General features: G+C 41.4%; 1 protein-coding gene and 1 long non-coding RNA gene across 2 annotated transcripts; both read right to left on the reverse strand.

Moving 5' to 3' along the window:
- Positions 1–345: 345 nt before the first annotated feature.
- LOC307163713 (uncharacterized protein) lies at positions 346–11,124 on the reverse strand. The gene is made up of 6 exons (XM_079879920.1): positions 11,068–11,124; positions 10,214–10,555; positions 2,022–2,309; positions 1,340–1,585; positions 1,173–1,244; positions 346–1,074 (listed from the first exon to the last, which is right to left on the reverse strand). Exons 2-6 carry the CDS (start codon positions 10,515–10,517, stop codon positions 974–976), a joined length of 1,011 nt encoding a protein of 336 aa, XP_079736046.1. The 5' UTR covers positions 10,518–10,555; positions 11,068–11,124; the 3' UTR covers positions 346–973.
- An 11,838-nt stretch (positions 11,125–22,962) lies between these two features.
- LOC307163794 lies at positions 22,963–23,658 on the reverse strand. The gene is made up of 3 exons (XR_013822151.1): positions 23,563–23,658; positions 23,146–23,214; positions 22,963–23,022 (listed from the first exon to the last, which is right to left on the reverse strand). It is a non-coding gene; the product is annotated as an uncharacterized lncRNA (long non-coding RNA).
- Between the last annotated feature and the right edge of the window lie 2,559 nt (positions 23,659–26,217).

A 26,217-nucleotide genomic window follows, 5' to 3' on the forward strand; every position in this document is an offset into this window, starting at 1 on the left:
GATGTACTTTTGCTGTACTTTTGTTGTACTTTTGTACTTTTGTCACGGTTAAATAAATGTTCAGTGATGTCTTACAAAGATTTGTACAACGGCTTCGAACACGGCTCAACCAATCAGAATCAAGGACTGGAACTATCCGTTTTATAAAATAAGACATGAAACTCCATCAAGCGTTGTTCTGCTTAGATCCTCATACGGCTCCGCATGATGTAAACTATTCATACATCCTCTTCATGTTTCATTGTATATTTTACTAAACAAAACAAAAACAAAAATTTCTAAACACAGCAAAATATTAAAATATATATTTTCATACAAAAATACATACCAACAAAAATGTTTCTTACTAAAGTTTAATTTTGGTTTTTCACAACACATACTTGCAGATTCACAAAGAACAGTGCAGACGACCAGTTAAACACACAAAAGCAACATATACATCAATATTTACATAGAAATCTGTGCAAAATATACATATGCACACAAACACACACACACACACACACTGTTTGTCATACACAGTTTGACACATGCAGACACACATTCTCAGTCATCAGTTGACGGATTAAATAGAAACAATAATTGCTAGATCATGTATGAGATATTTAAGGCTGCTTTACATTAATAGTAAGTGCAGATTCAGTGTCACACAGACTCCTGAGGTATGGACTGCAGCACACATGTTCATACGCACTGGAAATTAAATGTATATTGCAGAAATATGTTGACAGATTCCTCTGAAGGAAACGGTTTTGATTTAAAGCAGAAAAAAGCATATATTGCTGGACTCGTCGAGAACAACCAACATGACCAATGATCAATGGCCGAGTCCAACACGAGCGCGAGACGATAGAGAAGCGTCTAGAGCTGGAGAACTACAGCAGTTTAATGATGATCCACAGATCCTCAGCACACTTCACCGTCATTGACCCTCAACACTTCTGGATCCCTGAACTCAGTTTTCCCCCTTCAATTAATCTCTGTGGAGATTACGTCTGAATCTCACAAAATCAGTCCAAACCATCAGAACCATAATCACAAACACTCCAACCGGCAGCATCAGCATCCAGTGATCTACAGATGAAGGAGAAAGTGGGAAGAGAGTTTTTCTAAATGTTGAATTCCCAGTTTAAGAACTCCTGTAAAGCTCTCATGCCTCATGTTTTACTCACTTCGATGTTCAGTGTCGTCAGTTTTGTCTTCATCTGTGTCGATCAGATTTCCCTTCCAGTCTAGAACAGATTCTGTGCAGAATATTGAAAGGTTAGTCGTGCAGTTTAGGATTAATTTACTGATTAAACATAATATCTCTCCTCCTCATCCACTGATGTTCTCTCACCTGTGACTGAGACTGTGATCAAGGTTTCTCCTTCATAATCCAGAACTCTGTATGTTCCAGTGTCAGTGACTGTAAACTCATTAATGATCAGAGTCTCGTCACTGACGGTCAGTCGATCACTGTTGACCCCGTGACCTCTCGTCCACACCTCTGTCCAGCCTTCACTAGAGTTTCTCTCCACTTTATCAGCATTGATCAACAGAACATCCAACTTCAGATCCTCTCCTTTCTGCACAGAGATCTCATCTGAGGAGGAACACAGACATTCAGCATTAATCATTATAATAGTGTCAATTAATCAGCTTTCCTGTAGCTCAAACAGTAGAGTGTTGGTGCTTGCAACGCCACGGTCATGGGTTCAATTCCCAGGGAAAGCAAGAACTGATAAAATGTTAAATGTGCACCTTGAAATGCAATGTAAGTCGCTTTGGAAAGCGTCTGCCAAATGCATAAATTAAAATGTAATCAAGAAGACCATAATAATATCCAAAGACCATAATCATATATTTAATATTGGGAAACCAGATGTAGACACTGGAAAACCCCAATACTGAATATTAAGCTTGTCCGCTTCAGTGTTTCTGCTGTTTCTAGTCCTGCACACAATACCAACACTATTTGAGGAAATCCAGAAACACATGATGATGATTTTATCAGTTTTTGAATATGTAAATACCTTTACCATGAATATGAAGATGATACTCCAGGATTAGTCGCTCCACTTCTGTCTGATCATTATTGTAATGCACATATAAAAAGTGTTTCCCAGCATCACTGTAGATCAGATCCTTGATGACAACGTCACATGATCCTTCTTTAAACACTCGACCACTGCAGTTTTTCTTCTCACACACACGGATGATTTTAGACCGACTGTATAATCTGATCTCCACAATCTCTCTGTCCTCAGATCCACATGATAGAGTGACGTTTCCTCCCTTTATTCCTGACACAGCTTTAGTGGAGGATCCTGCAAATACACACAGCAATATTCACTCAATAGTCAAGTCAAGTCAACTTTATTTATATAGCGCTTCTCACAATACAGATCGCATCAAAGCAGCTTCACTGTATTAAATAAAATAGTACAACGTCCACGTTTGGTAATGCTGATCAATAGTATCGTTGATTGATTAATTAAATTAAATATCCCCAAATATCCCCAACTGAGCAAGCCAAAGGCAACAGTGGCAAGGAACCGAAAAACTCCATCAGGTGACCTAATGGAGAAAAAAAACCCTTGGGAGAACCCAGGCTCAGTCGGGGGCCAGTTCTCCTCTGGCGTTTATGAACTAGAGGTCGGATTTAACTGTAAGATTAAAAGTATTATATGAATGCCTGGCTGAAGAGATGTGTCTTTAATCTAGTTTTAAACTGGGAGAGCGAGTCTGAGCATCGAACAGTATCAGGAAGACTATTCCAGAGTTTTGGTGCTAAATGTGAAAATGCTCTCCCTCCTTTGGTGGATCTGGATATCCTAGGTATGACCAAAAGCCTCGAATTTAGTGATCTTAAAGAGCGCGATGGATTATAGGGCGATAGAAGATCCGTTAAATAGACTGGAGCTAAGCCGTTTAGGGCTTTATAAGTCAGTAGCAATACCTTGTAATTAATACGGGACTTTATAGGTAACCAATGTAGTGATGATAAAATTGGTGTTATATGGTCAAATTTTCTTGATCTAGTAAGAACTCTAGCGGCGGCATTTTGGACTAACTGTAGCTTGTTGATTAAGGATGCAGGAAAACCAGCTAATAAAGCATTACAGTAATCTAGTCTCGAGGTCATGAATGCATGAACTAGCTTTTCTGCATCAGAAACTGATAGCATATTACATAGCTTAGCAATGTTTCTAAGGTGGAAAAAGGCTGTTCTTGTAACATATGAAATATGATTTTCAAAAGACAGGTTGCAGTCTAATATAACACCCAGGTCTTTTACTGTAGAGGATGAAGTAACAGGACATCCTACTATGTTAAAGTTGTATTGTGAGAGGTTTTGTGGGCGGTTTTTTGAACCGATGATTAATACCTCTGTCTTGTCTGGATTTAATAAAAGGAAATTGCGCGTCATCCAATCTTTTATATCTTTAACACACTCTGTCAATTTGGATAATTTAGCAGTGGCAGTGGCAACTGCACAAACTAATGGCAACGCAGAGTATCTGCACGAACCAATCGGTGGGCAGCCCGCCAGAATGGGTGGAGCATCCGTCTATAAAACGGGCCTCGTCTCACCATACGATTCAGATTAAATCAACACCAGGTAACTTTTGCTCTCGGGGTCCCCCTACAGTTGGGAAACAGTATTGTCTTCAACTACTGTCGTAAAATCTGTCATGGTTACACCAGGGGATACACGTACATTTGTTGACAAGCTGATACCCCGAACTCTGCAGGAGGAGTTCTCACGTCTTGGGCAGACTGCCTGCGTTGCGTGTGAAATGTCTTCATCCCAGGTACAGTGGCAAATATTTCAGCATGTCATATGAATATATGGGTTTTATTTTTTTTAAACGCCAAAAGATCGCGTAGCTCACGTTTACAAGCCAGCGTCATTATAGCAGCCTATTGGCTACTGTTTTACAGAATGCTAATTCAATTCAGTGTTTGTTTGGTAGGTAATAGCCATATATCGTCAATATTATAATATCGAGCTACCATAGATGAATCTGCAAAGTTGAAAAATCGATTTGCATTATAGTCTGAGGCAAGACATTTTCACCAGAAAAATAAAATAAACAAACATGACTATCAGCCTGCAGTCATTAGGCTACTTAGCCTAAAATATGATTTTGTCTGTCTAATCATGTATTATTTACTTGCAAGAATGTAGCCCCTACCAAACTTGTACACGCCGTTTAGACATAGGCTTACTTCTGATCTTTTTTTTTTGTCCGTTGCTGCTTTGGCCATGACAAAAACATACCCACAAAAGCCGGAAAACAAACGCTGGTTGGCCTCTCACCTCCGAATTTGAGGAAGTGGTGGGGGAAGTGAGGTTTGCCGTAAAGCAGTCGAATTTTGTAGTTCTTTTTGTGCTCGGGTTAACTACCCGAACCCCAAAGTTACGTAGTGCCAGTAAAAGCGATACAGACCCCGTCAGGCTTTGGCAGACGAGTCATTCAACCTATTGTAAGTCTATGTACCATCACAGGGGTCTTGGAAATATATTATGAAGGTTGAAAAGGTACATATTGTTGCTTTAAGGCCCTGTGTCCACCAATGACAATTTTTTCACGCTCCTGACGTATTTTTCCAATTGTTTGAGGCGCTAAGCGTCTTTTTCACGCTGAAGCGCTGAGCACTCAACGTTTTTTTACCTGTTGCCGACAGTTGAAGAATGTTCAACTTCGGGTAAAACGCAGCACTCATCACTGTCACTTTTTACCCAGCCGTCCAAACACAGTGGAGGAGGGGCAGGACTAATACTTTACGACCAACCACCACATCAACAGATGACAACAACAAGCATAATAACGGAACAAAAATAATTTAAAACAACAGCCAGAGCAAATACATTACATTGTATCAACATTTTATTTAAAAACAACACAGAAACAAACGATCCGTTAAATGAGATACTAGTAACACTTCTGCGGGTATTCTGTTTCATAGCAAGCAAAGCGTCTCAACAGAAAAAAAATAAAACATTACGCTGTCAAAATGCTCTCAAGCGCCACGTCCACAGCTAGGCGTTTTCAGCTGGCTAAGAATGCTTTGGTGCCAAATATATAACTCTCACTGCCCAATATTCTTCTCGAAGAACAGGGACGCGCTAAATCCAACACGGAAGTGACTTAAACTGCAGTTCATCAACTGGCCACTAGAGACAGACTCCAAAAGAGACTCAATCCCATAGACACGCATGTTAAAATACCCAACTTTACAGCAGAGAAAAACATGCATACAACCTGGTACAAAAAGAGGTTTTGGTCTACATAGTTAATTTTGCCCTTCATGATGACTGTAAGGGGGTGAATTTTTTATAACTCATCCGTTTAAAATATATTAAGCCTTAAAGTTCTGCATAATTAAGGGCGTGGCCACTTGAGTGACAGGTGGATTGCCGCTGATGTCACCGCTAGCCAGTTTCGTTTAGCCGGGAGTGACGCGCTGCCAAGATGGCGACGGCCGGCTCCGCCCACTTTGGATTTCAAAAACGCTCTTCAGAAACCGACGGGTGACGTCACGGACACTACGCCCATGTTTTTAGCACCCTAGCAATTTCCCCTGAGGAAAGACCTTCTGTCCTAGGCGAAGGGAATGATTTGGCAACCCACCCTGAGATGTGGGCCCTCCACATATGGCCCCGCAACGGGAACTTATGGACTTCCCATAATACATTTTTTAAATACATACATGTATGCAGAGGTGGACAATTACCAAGTACATTTACTTGAGTTCTGTACAGAGTATCTGTACTTCACTTGAGTATTATTTTTACTGGAAACTTATTATGACCGCTAGCGAAAGTGGTCATATAGGGATTGTCAAAGTTTTTTTTTGTTTTTTTTTTCCCCGTCATCTACTGAATTTTTCGTCAACGATACCAGGGACACCGAAACACCGGGGAACATGAAATTTGGTGGGCATGTAGCCCCACTAGACTTTTACGGAAAAATTTCGTTTGGTCCCCGGGGGCCATTCCCCCCCCCCCGCGCGCGCTGGGCCCCCCCAAACCCAAAAAATTCAGTTTTTCCTAAATAACTACCTGAACCGTGGCACCGAGGATGAAGAAATTTTTATGGTATGTTGCTCTTAAGGGCCCACATCAACCTAGCCCATAATCACTCATTTGTGATTTGCGCCCCTCCCATAAAAAATTAATAAAAAATTAAAATGCAATATTATTCAAAAATGCAATATGATTACCATAACCACGACCAGGGCTTGACATTAACACCCGCCAACCCGCCAAATGCGGGTGGATTTTGCTCGTGGCGGGTAACATAGTCACTCCAACTAGCCACTTTGGCGGGTTGAATAATTGTAGTCTTTTCAAAAGGCATCTGAAATAAGTGTGACACTACGTCGCTACAACTCCCATGAGTATTAGGGCTGTCAAAGAATATTCTAAATTCGAATATATATTCGAATAGTTTTAAAAAACAGAATTTCGAAGGTGAAAATGAATATTAGAATGTGGAAAAACGCCCGCGGTAGCAGAGGCGCGGCTGTCTGCTTTGCGAGTGGGCGCGCTGCCTGATGAGGGGTCAGGGACGGACAGGTAACAGGAAGAAGCATTAACATATACATTACTAAAGTGTAGGCTACTGTACTGACTGAATAGATATTGTATGAATAAGGTAGGTTTAGATACATCAGTTTAATGCACTGCAGGCTTCCACTGGTTTGATTATTTACCGTTTCATGTCAAGGAAAAGTTTACCACAGCACAGCTCGCTCGGAGCGTTCAATGTCGGTTCTATATACTGTAAAACTTCAATTAATGTTAATAATATTTGTTTCAATCACTGAATGAAGCCTGCTATATAAGAGTCGCGACCTTAAATTGCTTGCACAAAACCCTTGATCAGCACTCAACATTTGCTTATTGTTGTTGTTCATTTAAACCGTTATGCGCAGAGAGCGTGACGCCTCATTCGCGCTGCAAGACCTCCAGACGCGCGTAAACACGTCTTTACATTGACTTAACATTGTAATCACTCGCGCAAGACGCTCTATTCGCGTTTGGTGTGAACGCAGCATGGGTGAGGGCGAGAGCGAGCAAGAGTGCCTGCGAGTGCGAGTGAGCGAGCGAGCGAGAGTGAGGTCTGCGGTCTTGGCCATTAGTTGATTTGCTTGTTTTTCTGTAGGTAATACGTTGTCAAATATTTTTAAACTTAAATAAACTACCTATACAAGTAGTTATGTCTCTTTGTATTAATTTGTCCTGTTATTGACGTAATGCGCGTCATTGACAAAATGCGCAACCAGATGTTCGAATATAGGCTGTGTTTTTTTTAGAGGGAATATTCGAACGTCATTTTTGAGCAATTTTGACAGCCCTAATGAGTATTACATGCACACAGTGTTGCCTTGCGCGCTAGTGACCGACAACACAGAAACGAAGAGACAGCTGCCCTGCTGGAGTTACGTCGTATGCCGGTGGAGCTATGTGGTGACTTATAATACATAATACATGGTTTTATTTTAAAAAAAGGAGCTTTACACACAACCTTATCAGAGCTAATGATAATGACCTGTATTGTTATATATTTATGTAGTCTTGATTTGGGTGTGTACAGTGGTTTTACATTTAAAAGTGTTGTAAATCTAGTTCAAGTAAATTTTAGCATGCCATAGTCAACTTTTATCAGGTAATTTAACAACAAAAATGTGGCTAGTAAAAATGCTGTGTGGCTAGTAACTTTGGAAAACCACTAGCCACATTGGCTAGTGAGCAAAAAAGTTAATGTCAAGCCCTGACCACGACACTTGAGAATGATCACCGACACCTGTCATCATCCACTCACAGCTTTTTTTAATCACTGTTTTGAGACAAATCATTGTTTGATTTGCGAACATCCTCTGCCGTCTGGTCGCTTCCGCTTCAAGCCGGACTCGTCTCGCGCTAACGGTAATTTCTTTTCACTGTCCACGTTTTGATTTCGGCTAATCAATTTTGGCGAATGCAAACAACGTGATTATTGTTCATGAGTCTAACATCCAGCCACACAAGAAAACATGTAATCTACCTGAGGGAATAATATGCTCAAAAAACATTTCTGATTATTATTAATGTTTTAAAGCTTTTAGAAAGTACATAGAAAGCTTTTGTAACATTATCTTAACTGTCACTTTTGATTAATGTAATGCATCCTTGCTGAATAAAAGTAGGCAATTACTTTCTTTATTTTTTTCCCCAAAAAATAATCTTACTAACCCCAAACTTTTGAACTGTAAGCCTAGTGTATAATGTTAAAAAGCTTTCTATTTTAGATAAATGCTGTTATTTTGAACTATGGTTTGTTTGTAATGTGACTTTTTTCATGTATGACATTAAAATTATTTTTAGAATTAAATACATAAATAGGTTAAGCAATACAAATGTGTTTATGTCTGATAACCTTTTAAACACAAACTTAAAGGTATAGCGGTGGATCTTTCCGAATTTTAGATGAGACCCGCCCTCTCCACTTTTTGAAAAGTTTGATTGATTCACCAGAATGATTGACAATTAGGAGGACCAATAGTATAGGCATTCCACCCAGAAGTAAAAAAATCCTCCGCTATACCTTTAACTGCAGACACTGAAATGACGTACACTGTGATACAGTACAAATATTTTGAGTGTCCCTCATTTTCCTATAAATAACCACGATTGTCCCGCATTTTCCTTTTCTGAAGTTGGCAACCCTAACTGTCATACACACACACATGCAGGAATACAAACAAACGCAAGCATGCACACACACTGACATCCACACGCACAGACACACACCCATACACACACATACAAATCCACATGCACAGACACACACACACAAACACACACGCGCACACACATGTACGCACACATACATACACGCACAGACACACACACACACACACACACAGACACACACATACACAAACACACACACACACAGACATGCACATACTACTACTTTTTGTAGGTATATACATAAACACGCAATACAGCCAAATTACTCCACGTCATTTATTTTTGTGGAAAGCCAGTGCAGGCCTGAGCGGCGGTCATATTTTGTACCGCCATGCGGTACATCTATTTACCTTAACTTCTCTATATTTGAAAGACAAATATCATACTTTTAAGTCTTTGAAACTCAATTAACTTTGAAAGTCAGAGGATGATTTTTTTTTTCTTGTTAAAATATGATTGTTTTTTTTTGTTTGTTTTTTTGTAGACAGCCTATCAGTAATCACACTTGTAGGGTAACATGAAGTTCAATGATTTCCCAGCATTTTTTGAACACTGATCAGTTGATGGCAAAATGTAAGGTTCGACAATGATATTAGTTAACAAGCAAAAATATATTGGGGCTAATAATGTTACCTGAAGTCCTTTAAGATATATGTTTTAGCTGGATCTTGTCAAATAAACACAATGTAGAAACCTTTCTTTTCTAGTATGATATTGACTTTGAAAAGAGCTTTGTAACTTTAAAACAAGTATTAAATGAGTTCAAGATAGTCGTATGGTAGCAGGGCTCCAGAGTTTAACCACAGAAGGCTTTAAGTACACAAATCAGCAACATTCCCTATGGATTTAATGTAGTTGCACTACCTAACAGTAACTATGGTATTGTGACAGAAATAGTCAAAAGCTTACAAATACTACACATCATATATATCATATTTAAATGTTATTTTTAATGTGGTGACCAAAAAATGTTTTGTTCATCCATAAAATCCCCATTTATAGAACTAAAAGTTTCAAGATGTAGGAAAACTCACTTATTTAAAACAAAAATATTAAATTACCATTATAAACAGTAGGGAGTTTCAGAAGACGCTTATCACTCCCTAATATCTATTTTTTCACTTGTTTTGCTTTTGAATTAATATTAAGACATTATGAATGATGATCATTAAAGTTAAGTTGCATTACTTGTAATACATAATATATCATATTTATTACATAATAATATAATATTTCACCAGAAGTGTCTATACTTTCACTCAAATAATGGAGTTGTGCAATGAATGTGTGTATTTGTACAGTATATACATATAAACATACACAGTACACACACATATATTATTTTATATTACGTGTGTGTATATGTATTTATTTAGGATATAAACTACTTCTACCCATGTGCTGCTCTCAATAACAAACAGCTATATCCCAAACCTTGAGTGGCTCATCTTACCCCCAATGATGAGAAAAACTGAAATCTGTTACCTTCAATCTCCAGTCTGGTGGGTTTGTCGAAGTGCATCTCTGGAGTGTCAGACTTTGATCCACAGAAATAAAGTCCTGAATCTGATTCTGTTACTCCAGAAATAGTTAAAGAGGCTCTGGTGACCCAACTGTCTGCTGTTATTTTCATACGAGTTCGGTTCTGATTGTAAGTGGTCAGAAGTTTTCTCCCGTTTTTGTCCTTCTCAGCAGAAAACAGCAGAACGAGCTCTTCAGATCTGAGACGATACCAGGCGACTTCATATCTGTTTCTCATGCTGCAGTTCAGAGTGATGTTTTCTCCCATCCGAACTCTCACATCAGAAGATCCTCGTACTGACAAATCTGGAGAGATGTTTATAATAATTACTAAAAAGGTTTAAAAAAAATGACATTATGAAATGTATTAAAGTTTGATCATTTACCACTGGAAGAGGTTTGCATATTCACAAACCAAATTACACAGAAGAAAATACATTTTTCCATTGTGTCTCAACAGATGCAAATAGTTCACAGACTTGATCCACAAATGCTGTTTTCACTTCCTTTATAGCTTTTATACCTGCTGCTTTTTTCCGTTTATCTGGTTGCGAAAACATTTATAGGAAATGGCATCATACAACATGCCTTTCCATGTAAAGTTCTCCTCAGATGTGGTTTGCATCAGATATGCTTAGTTAGCAAACTAACAAACTGTATTTATTGTCAAGAAATTTTCCAAGCAAAGCAGTTTATATACAAAATCAGCTGCTGTACACATTTACAACCATCTATATTTCTCCCAACCCAGTTTGGTTTCAATTCCACAAAACCTTTCAAATTTATTCACATAACTGTATGCAATGATTATTTCCTACACAGTATGACTGTTATTTCCAGTATTCTTCTGGATCCTCTTCTGTTGCTCCTCCTCCAGATCTGCTCTCACCGGAGAGTCCGTGGATGTGATACATCTGATCGAGCACTCGGTGCTCGACTGTTTATGACTGCAGCACATCATGTGCGCAGCCTCAGATTAGCCTTCCCTGTGTTATTGTCAGTGGCGTGGCGTGGGGAAAATTTCTGAGGAAGCCAATTAAGACACAACCTCTAAGCTGTGTGTTTTAAGGGGTGGGGGCAGAAAATCATACGTTACCATTTATATGTTGCTATTTGGATGAACTATTAGAGCGCCCAGCATCATCTTACCGGGACTTACGCTTGTTACAATCCAACACTTTGAGCACGGACACTCTCTCTCTCTCTCTCTCTCACACACACACACACACACACACACACACACACACACACACACACACACAGTCAGTCCTCTTAAACATCTTTCATGGTGTTTTTTATTAAAACATTCGCAGATAGGAAACGCCAACGGTAAGCAACAAGAAGATAACCTTTTTCATTTAATACACCCTTAAATCGGTGTGACGCTCATGTAAGGATATACAATAGCGGTTATTCACAAACAATCACAACAATAAACAACAAAGTGCACTCACATGCTGCTTAATAAAAGCACGCAAGAAACAGTAAGAAGAACTATAATCACATTAAAAAAATAACACATCGCTAAATGGGCACAGACCAGACGCGCTCTCTCACACACACACACACACACACACACACACACAGTCAGTCCTCTTAAACATCTTATGGTCTTTTCATTAAAACATTCGCAGATAGATAGGAAACGGACGGTAAGCAACAAGAAGATAACCTTTTTCATTTCTTTTACACCCTTAAATCGGTGTGACGCTCATGCGAGGATTAATAGCGGTTATTCACAACAATAAACAACAAAGTGCACTCATGCTGCTTAATCAAAGCACGCAAGACACAGTAAGAACTAATCACGTAAAAAAAAAATTTTTTATCAAATACTCCAAATCTCCACCCTCCATAATTACAATTAATAATTTTAGCTAACTAGCTAAACAAGATGTCAACACAAATCCACAAATCTTCCGCTATTTCATTCATTCATTCATTGACGATGATAACGTGATGTGATTGGCCTGATGCCAACAAGTTCATGGCTTCCCTTGACACTGTCCTGACCAATCACAGGGGAGCAGTGTCGTGACAATAGCGTCACCTGATTGGTTAATCATTCTTTTTTTTTTTCTATCAAGGGATGCCAACTCAGCCTGGCCTCCTCACAGACACAGGGTGCAGTACCATGTTTTCAACGCTCATTCACCATGTCACTTTTATAGGGGCGCTGTTTTACACATCATAAAACGCTCAGTAATGAATAAAGAGAGACGATGAGGAGATGACAGAAGGATTATGTAAACTGTGAAAACAAAAGTGTTTATTAAATGACGATTATATTCTGAAAAAGTGAGGAAGCCTGGCTTCCCTTGGCCTCCGCAAGAAAACGCCACTGGTTATTGTTGGAGTGAAAGTCTCCGGCCATTAAAAAGAGCACGAGTCGCCACAGTCCTGTCTCCGTGTGTATCATTCAGTAACTTAATGTAGAGACCCACGGTCCGAACCTGGTCAGACAATAAGACCACAACATGGTGTCAGAAGACGGAGTTACGGAGTAAACAAAGGGCTGTGTGTAAAACAAAAAAAAAAAAGAGCAGAAAAGGATTAGCATTCTGCTAACACCGGACAGCTAACAGTGCAAGGATGGAGCAGTTTAAGCCGCCGTCGCAGCTGATACTCACCGGCAATATCGCTGAGAACTGGCGCAGATGGGAACAACGCTTTCGTCTGTACATGACTGCTTCAGGTGCGTCTGAGAAAGAGGAGGAGGTTAAAGTAGCCATCCTGCTTCATACTATAGGTGAAGAAGCATTAGAAGTGTATAACACGCTTCATATTGTTCCATCTGATGACGACAAGGAATCGATGGAAGATGTTCTCACGGCATTCAAAGAGTACTGTAGCCCACAGAAGAATGTTGTGTTTGAAAGACATCTGTTCTGGTCCCATGCGATGTCATCAGGAACCGCAGTGGACAGATTTATTACAGAACTGCGTCAGAAAAGTAAAGACTGTGAGTTTGGCCGAAGTGAAGATGATATGCTGAGGGATAAATTAGTGTTCAGCATTAATGATTCTCGTCTGAAAGAAAGACTGCTCCGTGAAAACGGTTTAACCCTTCAAAGAGCCATTGACATATGCAGATCAACAGAACTCGCCAAGACACAAATACAGGCAATGCAGATGACCCCTATCACGTGTGATACTCAAGTCGACGCTGTGGAAAAATCGAGGGGGCACAAGCGAACAAGCAGCAGGTTCAATAATGCAAGAAAACAAACAACAATAAGCTGCCTGAAATGTGGGAGACAGCATGAGCCTCGTCAGTGCCCAGCTTATGGAGTGGTGTGTCACAAGTGTGGAAAAAATAATCACTTCTCCAAAGTATGTCGCACAGTGAGTATTAAACGTGACAACTTTAAGAGTAAGGCAGTAAACAACATAGAGAGTGAAGTGGACTCCTTGTATATTGGCATGATAAATAGTAATGATCAAAAGACAGCAAGCCACACAAATGACAGCAAATGGGTCGAAACAGCCAGCATTAGAGGCGTAGCAATAAAATTCAAACTTGATACAGGCGCAGATGCCAGTGTGCTGCCCATGTCCATTTTCAAGCAACTGCCAGGTCCCATTCAACTACAACCCACAAAGACTGTGTTAATCGCTTTTGGTGGAGCCCGCCTGACCTCATGCGGTGTTGCTTCCCTGCAGTGTAAAACCTCCAGACACAGTGCCACTGTAAAGTTCCATGTAACAACACAGGCAGACAAAGCGATTCTGGGTGGTGAAGCGTGTGCAAGGTTGGAGCTGGTTAAGAGGGTTGAAGAACTCACAACAAAGCCCCCACAGCCTCCATCCACCAAAGAGGAGCTGATTAAAAGATATGCAGTGGTCTTCACAGGACTGGGTGAGTTTCCTGGAGTACATCACATACATGTTGACTCATCTGTTCCTCCTGTGATTCATGGTTGTAGAAACATACCTCTTTCGATCATGGACACACTGAAACAAACGCTGCATGATCTGGAGAAGAGGGAGGTGATAAAGCCTGTCAAAGAGCCGACTGAATGGGTGAACAGTCTCGTTGCCACGAAAAAAAAGAATGGTTCACTAAGGGTGTGTTTGGATCCTTGTAACCTGAATGAAGCTGTGAGACGCCAGCATTTCTCCATCCCTACACCTGAAGATGTGCGCAGCAAACTTGCAGGTAAAACCATCTTCACCATCCTGGACGAAAAGGATGGATACTGGCAAATTAAGCTGGACGAGCCATCGTCAAAACTGTGCACCTTTAATACACCGTGGGGCCGATACCGCTTCCTCAGGCTTCCCTTCGGGATTAAGTCAGCCAGCGAAGTGTTCCAGCAGAAGAACTGTGAGACCTTTGGTGACATTCCAGGTGTGCATATTGTCGCTGATGACATGATAATAGCAGCAGCTTCAGAACATGAACACGACAAAATCCTTCATGAAGTGATGGAGAGAGCAATGGCAGCAAATGTGAAGTTTAACAAAGACAAAATACAATACAAGGTTGACACTGTGAAATATATGGGACACATAATCACCTCAGCAGGACAGAGGGCTGATGATGACAAGATCAAGGCAATCATTGACATGCCGCCCCCTGAGGATAAACAAAGCCTCCAACGCCTGTTGGGCATGACCAAGTTCTTGGCGCAGTATGTTCCAAATGAGGCCTCACTGACAGCACCGCTCAGACAGCTGCTTAAGAAGGACACATTGTGGCAGTGGTGTCCACACCACACTGCAGCTTTAGAGGCCCTGAAAGCTGCTCTGACACAGGCTCCGGTGTTGAGGTATTACGACCACAGGAAACCACTTACACTACAGGCAGACTCATCAAAGGACGGACTTGGAGCATGTCTGCTACAGGAAGGACAACCTCTCTGCTATGCCTCACGATCGCTCACGGATACTGAAAAGAGGTATGCACAAATAGAGAAGGAGCTGCTGGCCATAGTCTTTGCAGCCAAGAGATTCCACCAGTACGTCTTTGGCAGAGCAGTGACCGTGCAGTCAGATCACAAGCCTCTGGAGGCCATAGTAAGAAAACCGCTGAACAAAGCACCAGCACGACTACAAGGTATGTTGCTGCAACTGCAAAAATATGATCTGAACATAACTTACACTCCAGGCAAGAATATGTATATTGCAGACACGACGTGGTTGGGAACCAGCCATAGTGACAGGCCAGAGACTGGAGCCACGCTCGTATAACGTGCTGACTCCAGCAGAAAAGACTTTAAGGAGGAATAGGAGACATTTGAGAAAGATACATCCATGTCTGTTTAGAGACACTGACTCTGATGAAGATACAGATGTAACCCACTCTGAGACACATGAGTCTACTACCCTGCTACCCCAAGATCCACCACCACAGGTCTTGTCTCCTTTGGGTGTGAACAGTTCACCAGAGTATGTCACCAGAAGAGGCAGAGTAGTGAGACGTCCTGTCAGGTTCAGAGACTAGTTCGTGGTCTGCGACTGATTGCTTAGTCTGTAAAAAAAAAAAAAAAAAAAAGGAATACAGACATGTGTTGGCAATCTATTGTATTATTGTGGTTAGAGTTAAAGTTAAACCTAAGAAACTTGTTTATCTGATGCGTTCTCATAAAGATTGTAAAGTGATTTGTGAATACTAAGTAAGTTCTAGTCTTCAAGGATATATATATATATATATTATTTAGTATTGGACACAGTAGTTTCATGTTAATGAAGTTGGTGTGATTAAGTGTACGTTACACATCACGTTCTCGGAAAAGGGGGATGTGATACATCTGATCGAGCACTCGGTGCTCGACTGTTTATGACTGCAGCACATCATGTGCGCAGCCTCAGATTAGCCTTCCCTGTGTTATTGTTGGAGTGAAAGTCTCCGGCCATTAAAAAGAGCACGAGTCGCCACAGTCCTGTCTCCGTGTGTATCATTCAGTAACTTAATGTAGAGACCCACGGTCCGAACCTGGTCAGACAATAAGACCACAACAGTGGGAATCGCCGTTGACCTGCAACATTCAGTGTGAGAATCATTGCTGTCAACATTTTTATAAATTTACAGACACTTACACCATGTCCTAACCAGACGCGATGCAATATGATTCCAGCGACAAATAATTTGTCTGTTCACACTAGACGCGACGCGTCTGCGAGATGAGTAAAAATCAATCAAAACCCACAGCCAATCAGAAGAGCATGTGGCCGGAGTCAGCCAATCAGAACAGTGTGTGGGCGGAGTCTCGCGGCCAGTGCACGGCACCAGAGAGAAATCTCGACGGCACTCGCAAGAATGGATAAGTACATAATCAAATTCACAAATATTACACCATTTAAACATTATTCAAATACATAGGCAACTGAGTTACTAAAACAATCTTTGTCAAATAATACACTTGTTTGTTCACAGTTTGAAGAACAATCTTGTTTCCATTTGTTTCATTTTAAGATCTGAGGTGAATTATCCATTGTTGCTTTTACAGCCTCAAAGCTGGAACACTAAATGATATTCAAAGTCACATTACACGCTTTTAACATTAAATAAAGCACAAAAACAATACCTGAGATTATCATTGCCACACTTTGTGTTTGTTGTTCCAGCGCGATGTCGCAAAATAATATTATATATATATATATATATATATATATATATATATATATATATATATATATATATATATAAAAAGAAACTATTTCTAAAATAAATTCGTTGTGTCTCGCCGGTTAGGACAAAAACTCTGATTAACATGGAAAAGATACCTTTTATCACGCGTCGCGTGTTGTTAGGACACAGTGTTATTGCTCATCCTCTGTCCACGTGGTAACAGCATGCATAAAGAAATTACTCAGGAAAAAGCAAAAACCAAACGGTGTATCTGGCAAAGCCAGACATACCAGTTTTTGGTCACTCTTAGCAGCATGGGCCAACTTGAGTTACAAAAAGGCCCCGAACCTTTTGCTGCATTCAATTATATAGACAGAACCTCTTTCACATGGAAACATCTGATAACAATGGAAATATGCATTCAGAGTTGACAACTTTTGGGTGTAGGAGACCATTTGCCTGGAGACCAACCCTCCTTGTGTGCCAGTTCTCTCTAAACTCTTAAAAACCTTATTACCTTTTGTTTTACTTATTTGGAAATGAGACATTTGTACCAATCGCACTGAGACATTTCAAATGATACCAAACATGTACAATACTCGATGATAATCATTCACATTAAACTATATATTTTCTTGGGTGAATTCAGGATCTGAGCATGAGAGAGAGGGCGTGAGGGATGAGTGAATGAGATGTAGATTAGGATGACTCGGAGGTGAGATCTCGATAGTTCAAATGTTGATTTCCAGAGGGCCCTTTGTCCTCTCAGGGCCTCAAGTAGACTGCCTGGCATTTATCGAATTTCTCAAGTCTTACAAACGTCACGGATAGTTCATAGAGTGCTGGTTTAGATCGAGTGGAGTGGGCCGTCACACCAAGGGGGCATGGTCGACCTTGCTGCTGGTAAGTCAAAGCAATGGCGTCCACTATCCAGTGAGACAACCTTTGCTTGGAGAGAGCCTTTCCCTTCAGCTTCCCACCATAACAGACAAAGAGCTGGTCTGAGGTCCTGAAACACTGCGTTCTGTCTACATAAGCACGAAGGGCGCGTACTGGACAGAGCAGTGCCAAGGCTGGGTCTGCCTCCTCCAAGGGCAGCGCTTGCAGGTTCACCACCTGATCTCGAAAGGGTGTGGTGGGAACCTTGGGCACATATCCAGGCCGGGGTCTCAGGATCACGTGAGAGTTAGCCGGTCCGAATTCCAGGCACACTTCGTCAACCGAAAATGCCTGCAGGTCCCCTACTCTCTTGATGGAGGCCAATGCAACCAGGAGCGCTGTCTTCATTGACAGGAACTTAAGCTCCACTGATTGCAAAGGCTCAAAGGGAGCACTCTGCAGGGCAGTTAAAACCACTGAGAGGTCCCAAGAGGGTACGAGGGGGGGACGAGGAGGATTCAATCTCCTGGCTGCCCTCAGGAACCTGACGATCAGGTCGTGCTTTCCTAAGGACTTACCATCAACTGCGTTGTGATGTGCGGCAATGGCGGCAACATACACTTTCAGGGTGGAGGGAGACAGCCTTCGCTCCAACCCTTCTTGCAGGAAGGAAAGCACAACACTGATGGGGCATTTCGTGGGTTCAAGATTTTTAGAAGAACACCAGTTGACGAAGAGGTTCCACTTCAACGCATAGGCATGTCTCATGGACGATGCTCTAGCAGAAGTGATGGTAGCCACCACCGCTGGTGGTAGGGTACTCAAACCTGCCTCATCCCGTCCAGGAGCCACACGTGGAGGTTCCAAAGATCGGGACGAGGGTGCCATAGGGTGCCCCGTCCCTGAGAAGCAGGTCCTTCCTCAGGGGAATAGGCCAGGGAGGTGCTGTCGCGAGGAGTACTAGTTCTGAGAACCAGGTGCGGTTGGGCCAATACGGGGCAACCAAAATTACCTGCTCCTCGTCCTCCCTGATCTTGCGCAAGGTCTGCGCAAGAAGGCTCACTGCGGGAAACGCATACTTGCGGAGGCCCCGCGGCCAGCTGTGCGCCAGTGCATCCGTGCCGAGCGTGCCCTCGGTCAGGGAATAAAACAGGTCGCAGAGGGACGAGTCGTAGGAGGCAAACAGGTCTACCTGTGTGTCCCCGAACTGATCCCAAATCAGCTGAACCGTCTGGGGATGGAGTTTCCATTCTCCAGGGAGAGGCCGAAGCCGAGACAGCTCGTCGGCCGCAAGGTTCAGGTCTCCCGGGATATAAATGGCTCGAAGCGACCTCAGATGCTTCTGACTCCATATGAGGAGGTGGCGAGCGAGTTGCGACATACGGCGGGAGCGTAGACCACCTTGATGGGTCGCGGTATTGTCTAATCGGACTAGTACGTGCTGACCCCTGAGCAGCGCACGGAAGCGGTGCAGGGCGAGACGTACAGCCAGCAACTCGAGGCAATTGACATGCCAAAGGCGCTGGGGTCCTGTCCAGGAGCCCGCGGCAGCATGTCCATTGCACATGGCGCCCCAGCCCGTGGTGGAGGCATCTGTTCCACGGCTTGGTCTGACAGAACTCCCGAGTCAGCACTGCCTCGAAGGTGAAGGCGACACACAGCACTGCATGCCTGTGCCACGATAGTGACAGAGAACAAACAGCCCATGATCGCCACGCGATCGAGTGCAGCGAAAGCAGAGGATGCCCGCGGGCCACAATAACTCACAATAAGGCCACAAAAAATGCACGTCCGGGAGAAAGGCACTGGGAGTGAGTGCTGTAGAGCAACACGCGCCCAAGAACCAATCATAAGCCTACAGCACTCGGGGGGATGGCGCCACTCCAACCGATGCTTTCAGCTGCCCGGGAAAGCATGGCCATCAGCTCTGGATCAGACTCGACTAACGCTGACACTCCTGAGAGAGGCAACGCAGTCGAATCCTCATTTCCAGAGGAATCAAGCCCGCCTTGTGATGCTGTGAGTGACATGACACCATCTGCTGGAGCCCCGAATGAAAACACTGGGTCCCCGAGAGGAACCAGGCAAACACGGAAGCCCCATGGTTTGCGATGTGGAGGGGGACGTGGCCCGAGGAAAGCTCGTCGGAATCATGCCACACCAACCCTCAGATCACCCTGGCCACCAGCCAAAGTATCCCCTCTCGAGGAAGAGATAGATTGGGGTGTGGCAGAGGTGACTCTCACACAGAGATCATTGAGTCTCGATCTATAAACAACGCGATGGTCATGTTCCTGCAATGAAAACATGACTCATCCACGAGCGCTGTCGAGCTTGATTAAGCCCAACACGCGAAACAGCGCTCGTGACCGTTAGGCTGATGAATCACGCGCCCACATTCAGTAAATAAGCGGGCGAGCCGTCTTGAAAAAGACGTGCCGCATGCAGCTCTTTTAGAGAGGAAAAAGCTCAGCAGAGTGCTGAAGCGCCCAGGGAGAAACACACACACTGTCGGCAGATTACTGCACAGATCAGCAGCAGGAAATGCGATCTCGCTGGAACGCGCCGTCGCACCAACACACTGTAGAGCCGCTCGTCTCGTAGAGTGAAGATGATTCAGAATGGCTTGCAGGAGTGAAGAGAACTCTTGGCTCCGAAGCGAAAACATATCTGCATGTTGCCAGCGTACTTCCTTATATACCCCCGGCGTGGGGCGGACTTACGCTATGCAAAACCCGCAGACCCATGGCATTTTCTTGCCATTGCCTCGTTTTGTATACTCGAAGGTGAGAGGCTTTCTAAGCGAAACCCCATTCGTCGTCATCCGACGTAACTCGGAGTTACCACGAAAGGGAACCAAAAATTCTCGCGCCAGGTGTGCAAATTTCAATCTTAACCGTACTATTTCATCAGAAACGATCTGAAAACAGGGCGTTAAGTGTAAAATACCGAACTTGTCCTTTAAGCGTGTCCGCTTCAGTGTAGGGCTGCAACTAACGATTATTTTGATAATCGATTAATCGGACGATTATTTTTTCGATTAATTGATTAATCGGATAGGTTTTTTTAAAAATTCAATTTGATTTTTGTTTATAACTAAATAAAACCCTAAATAAGGGTATTTATGTGTAAAAGTGTACTTTAAAAAGTGCAAAAGCCACACATTGAGTTTTACTAATATAATCTTTAATTTTTACATTTTAAACCCCAAACACAAAAGTTTGTCCAGTTTTTAAACAGTAAAACTTCTTTAAATATCCAAAATATAAATAAACAAAACAAAATATTGAGTTGCGCTGCTCATATAAACTTCACATTATGAAATTAGGACACAAACATGTTTGTAATAAGATATTAAGCAGCAGATTTTGAATTCCAATGTAGAATGCGATCTGTTATTTCTTGATAACAGGCCGCTGCGAAGTATAACACACCAGGGGCCTGTACCATGAAGCCGGATTAGGTGGCTAGCCAGCTATGTTTCAGCTTAGTTTCCGCCAACCCTGGGTTTTAGGTACTATGAAAGTAGCTCGGCTTTAATCTGTGTTCGTTGCCATGGTATCTTACGCTGCACGGCTAACCTGCTCCAGGGCAGGTTATGTTCTGGATTCAAGATCTCAGACTGAAGTTTGACCAATCAGCTGAGAGCAAAGATACATATAGGTGACGTAACTTATTCCCAGTGTCTGTTGCAATGGCTTCACCTTTTCTTCCAAATCCGGTGGACATATCAGCGCAAATTGTTTGACGAGCTCGTAGAGAAAGAGTTTTTAGCCAGACAAAATCCCCTTGCCTTAACTGATAGTTACTTGTATGAAAGATACAGATTTTCCGCGGAAGGAATGTCTTATCTTTGCGAACTTCTTGAGCCGCACATAAAGAATTTAACACGTCGAATTCATGCACTTACTGTACCGCAAATATTGCGTTGCGGTTTTTTTTTTTTTGTGTGCAAGTGGTACATTCTTGCACGGTGGGTGACGCACAGAAGCTATAGGGGAAAACACGGTTTGTCAAACCATTCGTAAGGTGGTCCTCGCTCTGCAGGAGTACATGAAAAGTTTCATTAATAGTGTTCCCCGGACATTTATCGACCATGTCCATAAAAGAGGGCTTTTATAAAATTGCCAGTAAGATATATTGATAGGGTGACATCACATGAACACTTTTTTTTTTTTTAAGAAAATTTCACAAGTGTACTATACAATATAATACATGTTAAGAATTATTTTGAATCTTTTTTTTATTATTCTTCTGTTAATCTTATGATAGGATTCCCAAGTCATTGCAACATGTATGCAGTCTATTGCTCCAATCACCACTGCTCTAGGGGAACATGAGGCAGATTATGTTAATAGGAAGTCCTATCACAGCCATAATGTTCAGGTAGAGATGATGTGAATATGTGAGATGATTATTTTCTGTGAGATGAATCTTTAAATTAATAGTGACATTAACAGATATAACAATGATTTACTAAACATTTCATCTGCAGACGACTTGTGGTCATGAACATATATGATCAAAGTTTGGATGACAAATGGCCTGGCTCCAGTGCTTGTCTCACGAATTTTCTGTGAGTCTGTGTTGTGTCAGCACTTTGAGGAAAGCAAGTTAAATTTGGTACAGTACAAAACACTGTTAATTTGAACTGAGCTAGAAAAACCTACACAATAACCCCCTATCATGACCCTCAGACAGGGCCACAGCACCGCTTCAATGTTGCCGTCAGTAAAACCAGAGTGAAGATAGAGATGACCTTTGGCATCCTAAATGCACGTTTCAATGGTGTTCGGCCCTTAAGAGTCACCAGAGATCACAGATAGTGGCTGCATGTGCCATTCTGCACAATATAGCCACCAGTAGGAAGGAGCGAGAAACACCACAAAACCAGCTTCTCCCCGATGAAACTGACCCGATCACACTTGACCACCCAGCTGATGCAGATGTAGATGCAATCACCATACAATATTACACTTAATAAAAGCACATTGAAACTGCAGATATGTCTCAAACTGTTTTATTGGTTTTGTGGGATGGGAGGGAGAAAGAGAGCAAGAGAAAGTTGCATTAATAAATATTCATACTAAAGTGTTACTTGGTTAAATAAGTTATACATATATATATATATATATATATATATATATATATATATATATATATATACTGAGATCAGTTTTATCCAGCTGTTTGATTTTGTTTGGAGCCTCCTCAGCTCACAGTCAGCTCCTTTAGTGTGCAGTCTAGTTCAAGACTCCTTTAGTGTGCAGTCTAGTTCAAGACTCCTTTTGTACAGGGCCCTGACTGAGTCTGTTTCCACCTGAAACATAATTCCACCACAAACATGATCATTACAAGTTTCTGGAGGCTCATCAAATCACAAAAAGTTCCTTGATTTCCTACAAACACAGGATTGACTGTAATTTATGTTAAGTTTTTTAACCTTGTTCACATTTCTTCTGAAGCCCATTGAGGTAGAGGCCTCAGTTTCTGGGGCAGGTTGTGAAAAATCCTACAATAAAAGAGATGTGTAAGGGCCAGTCCCTTTTTTTATGCCACACATTCAAATGTTTGCCATAATAAAAGCCCAGTGCATTCACATCAGCAACTCTGAGAACACACAGACAGAGTGTCTTCATTTCCTCCACCCTAATAAATAAAAATAGGCCAATGTAAAGCATAACTGTTGTAAAGCAGGTTATGTTTGGTGTTCTGTCTGCTGCATACTGACCTCTGTGTGGGAGACTGTGTGTGTGTGTGTGTGTGTGCTGGCTTCAACAGGGACACTGTATTTCCCTCTGCAGAACATACAGTCAGCCATATTTAAAACTTAAAGTATAGTAATGTATTGCACACGTACCCAGTGTTACTTGCTTAGAGGAGCCAGCACCAGGGTCAGATTGTACAGCATCTGTAATCCCATCCATAATCGGCCGTCCCTTATTGCCTACTCAGAGCCAACTCCTCCACCACAGTGTATTCTGGTTTTCTGAATTTAATTCTTTATTTCTGTTTTCTGCAAACAAGTGTTTGTGATAAAATGTTCACAAAAGTAATAAAAGGTTGTGGTAAATACTCACCACTTTGAATTATATTTTTATATTTTGTATTTATCTGCTGCCAAGAACATTTGGAGTTGGGGTTGCATCTAAAAATCAATGAATATTAATTTTTCTTAGTACCGGTGCATGCACATTTTTATATAGGCTATTATAAAAATAGGCTATAGGCTATATTACACGTATAGGCTACACATACATACATAATTTTACATAAATATAGAACGTATTTGTTTAACTTACACATTAACAATCAGCAATCTTTCTCCATCAGTCTTCTCTTGCTTTGGCCACAGAGACCGTATTGTTTCGAGCTTCAAATACATATTTAAATTCATCGTAATTATGAATGATTATCTCTTGCTCCTCCGCGGAAAAATCGCGACCCGCGATTGGTTGTTCAGTGTCGACGTCACTCTTTTATGTGCACGCGCGCGTGGAGTAATCATAGCTTGAGGATCAAAGCCTGAGTTGACAGAGAAAGTTGATGAGCTGCATCATGGTACCAATAAAGCCTGATTGCATCGGTTTGGTTTTGTCAACTCAAAACTTATCCTGTAACCCCGAGTTTGTTCAGCTACCTTCATGGTACAGGCCCCAGAAAAGAGCGTTGCTATGGACGCAGGATTCTAACCGTAGAGACGGAACGGACTATTTTCTTTAGCGGAAGCAATACAATCATTTTTAAATCAATAAACTCCTTTTTAAATCAATATTTTGTGTAAAATTATTGATTTATTTGGTGGGTAGCCATGTAATAAGCGGGATTATCCCTTACATAGTAGACAAATGCTATAAAAAGAGAGCGGAATGGAGGTACGCAGCTGACAACAGGCTTGATTAAAAGTACAGGAAAAATGATGTATTACTGCACAAGCATTCGCTGCAAACCACTGACTACAGTGACCAAAAAACAATATTTTACTGCTGCTGTTATTAACTGCCTTTATATTTAGTGCTTCACTTTGTAAACACCATTTAATTTAACCTATTTCTGCGGTAGCGCTATTTTAATCCATCACTTATGTTGCGAGCGAACTGATTGCGCAACCTGATGCTCGATACAAAATAGATCTAGTGTGACTGTCCCGAAGTTAGTAAACAAAGCAGTTTGAATTAAACTAGACTATACCATTTTCACATCTTCATATAATGAGAATATACAGTTTTTGCTTGCCGTGCTGATGTTTCTCTCCGATTACTCTCTGCCATTTCGCGTGACTGCGTTGTCATTAAAGTGACGTCATCAGTAACGCTCCCCGTAACGTGAGCAGACCGACAATGACATTCGTTGACAACGATTTTCATAATCGATTATTATCGATTTTATCGATTAGTTGTTGCAGCCCTACTTCAGTGTTTCTGCTGTTTCTAGTCCTGCACACAATACCAACACTATTAGAGGAAATCCAGAAACACATGATGATGGTTTGATCAGTTTTGACTTTACCATGAATATGAAGATGATACTCCAGGATTAGTCGCTTCACTTCTGTCTGATCATTATTGTAATAAACATATAAAAAGTATTTCCCAGCGTCACTATAGATCAGATCCTTGATGACGACGTCACATGATCCTTCTTTAAACACTCGACCACTGCAGTTTTTCTTCTCACACACACGGATGATTTTAGACCGACTGTATAATCTGATCTCCACAATCTCTCTGTCCTCAGATCCACATGATAGAGAGACGTTTCCTCCCTTTATTCCTGACACAGCTTTAGTGGAGGATCCTGCAAATACACACAGCAATATTCACTCAATACACACTAGCAATACTGGAAAATAAATGTCTTAAATCAATATGATCCTAAATATTCTAGTGGAGTTATTTTAATAAACTGGATTAAAATATATAAATAAATGAAGACAAGAAGTAGCCAACAATATTAGAAGTGCCACATTACACGTTTCAGTAATGACAGTATAAACCTAGAGATGAGCTGAAAGACACAACAGAAAAACAATCCACTAGAATAACTTTAGCTTGAACTAAAAAACGAAATTAAATGAATGACACTGACCGCTATAACTGATAAAGCACAGCAGAAGAAGAAGGAGATTCATCCTGAGGAGAAAACAGAAGGTTTGTTATGTGTCAGATACACACATTATACACTCACTTTCACTTTATTTGAAAGATATTGATTCACATGTGGATCTTACATGATTAAAAAATGTTTTTAGATTCGTTTCTCCCATCATAGAAAGCACAGTGGACGTGTGTGTGTGTGTGTGAGAATCATGCGGATTCATTGAATTCGTCCTCAGCAGTGAAATGTAGCCTACAAGTATGGTTTTTACCTGATCTCTGATCAGTTTTATTCATCTGTAGACAGTGTAATTAGACATTAGTATTTACCTGATCTCTGATCAGTCTTATTCAGTTGTAGATGTTGTAATTAGACATTAGTATAATTAAAAGGAATAATAGTAGTTAATAGTCTCTTA

Source organism: Squalius cephalus (genome assembly GCF_949319135.1).
Source record: "Squalius cephalus genome assembly, chromosome: 8".
In the NCBI taxonomy this organism is placed as follows: Eukaryota; Metazoa; Chordata; class Actinopteri; order Cypriniformes; family Leuciscidae; genus Squalius; species Squalius cephalus.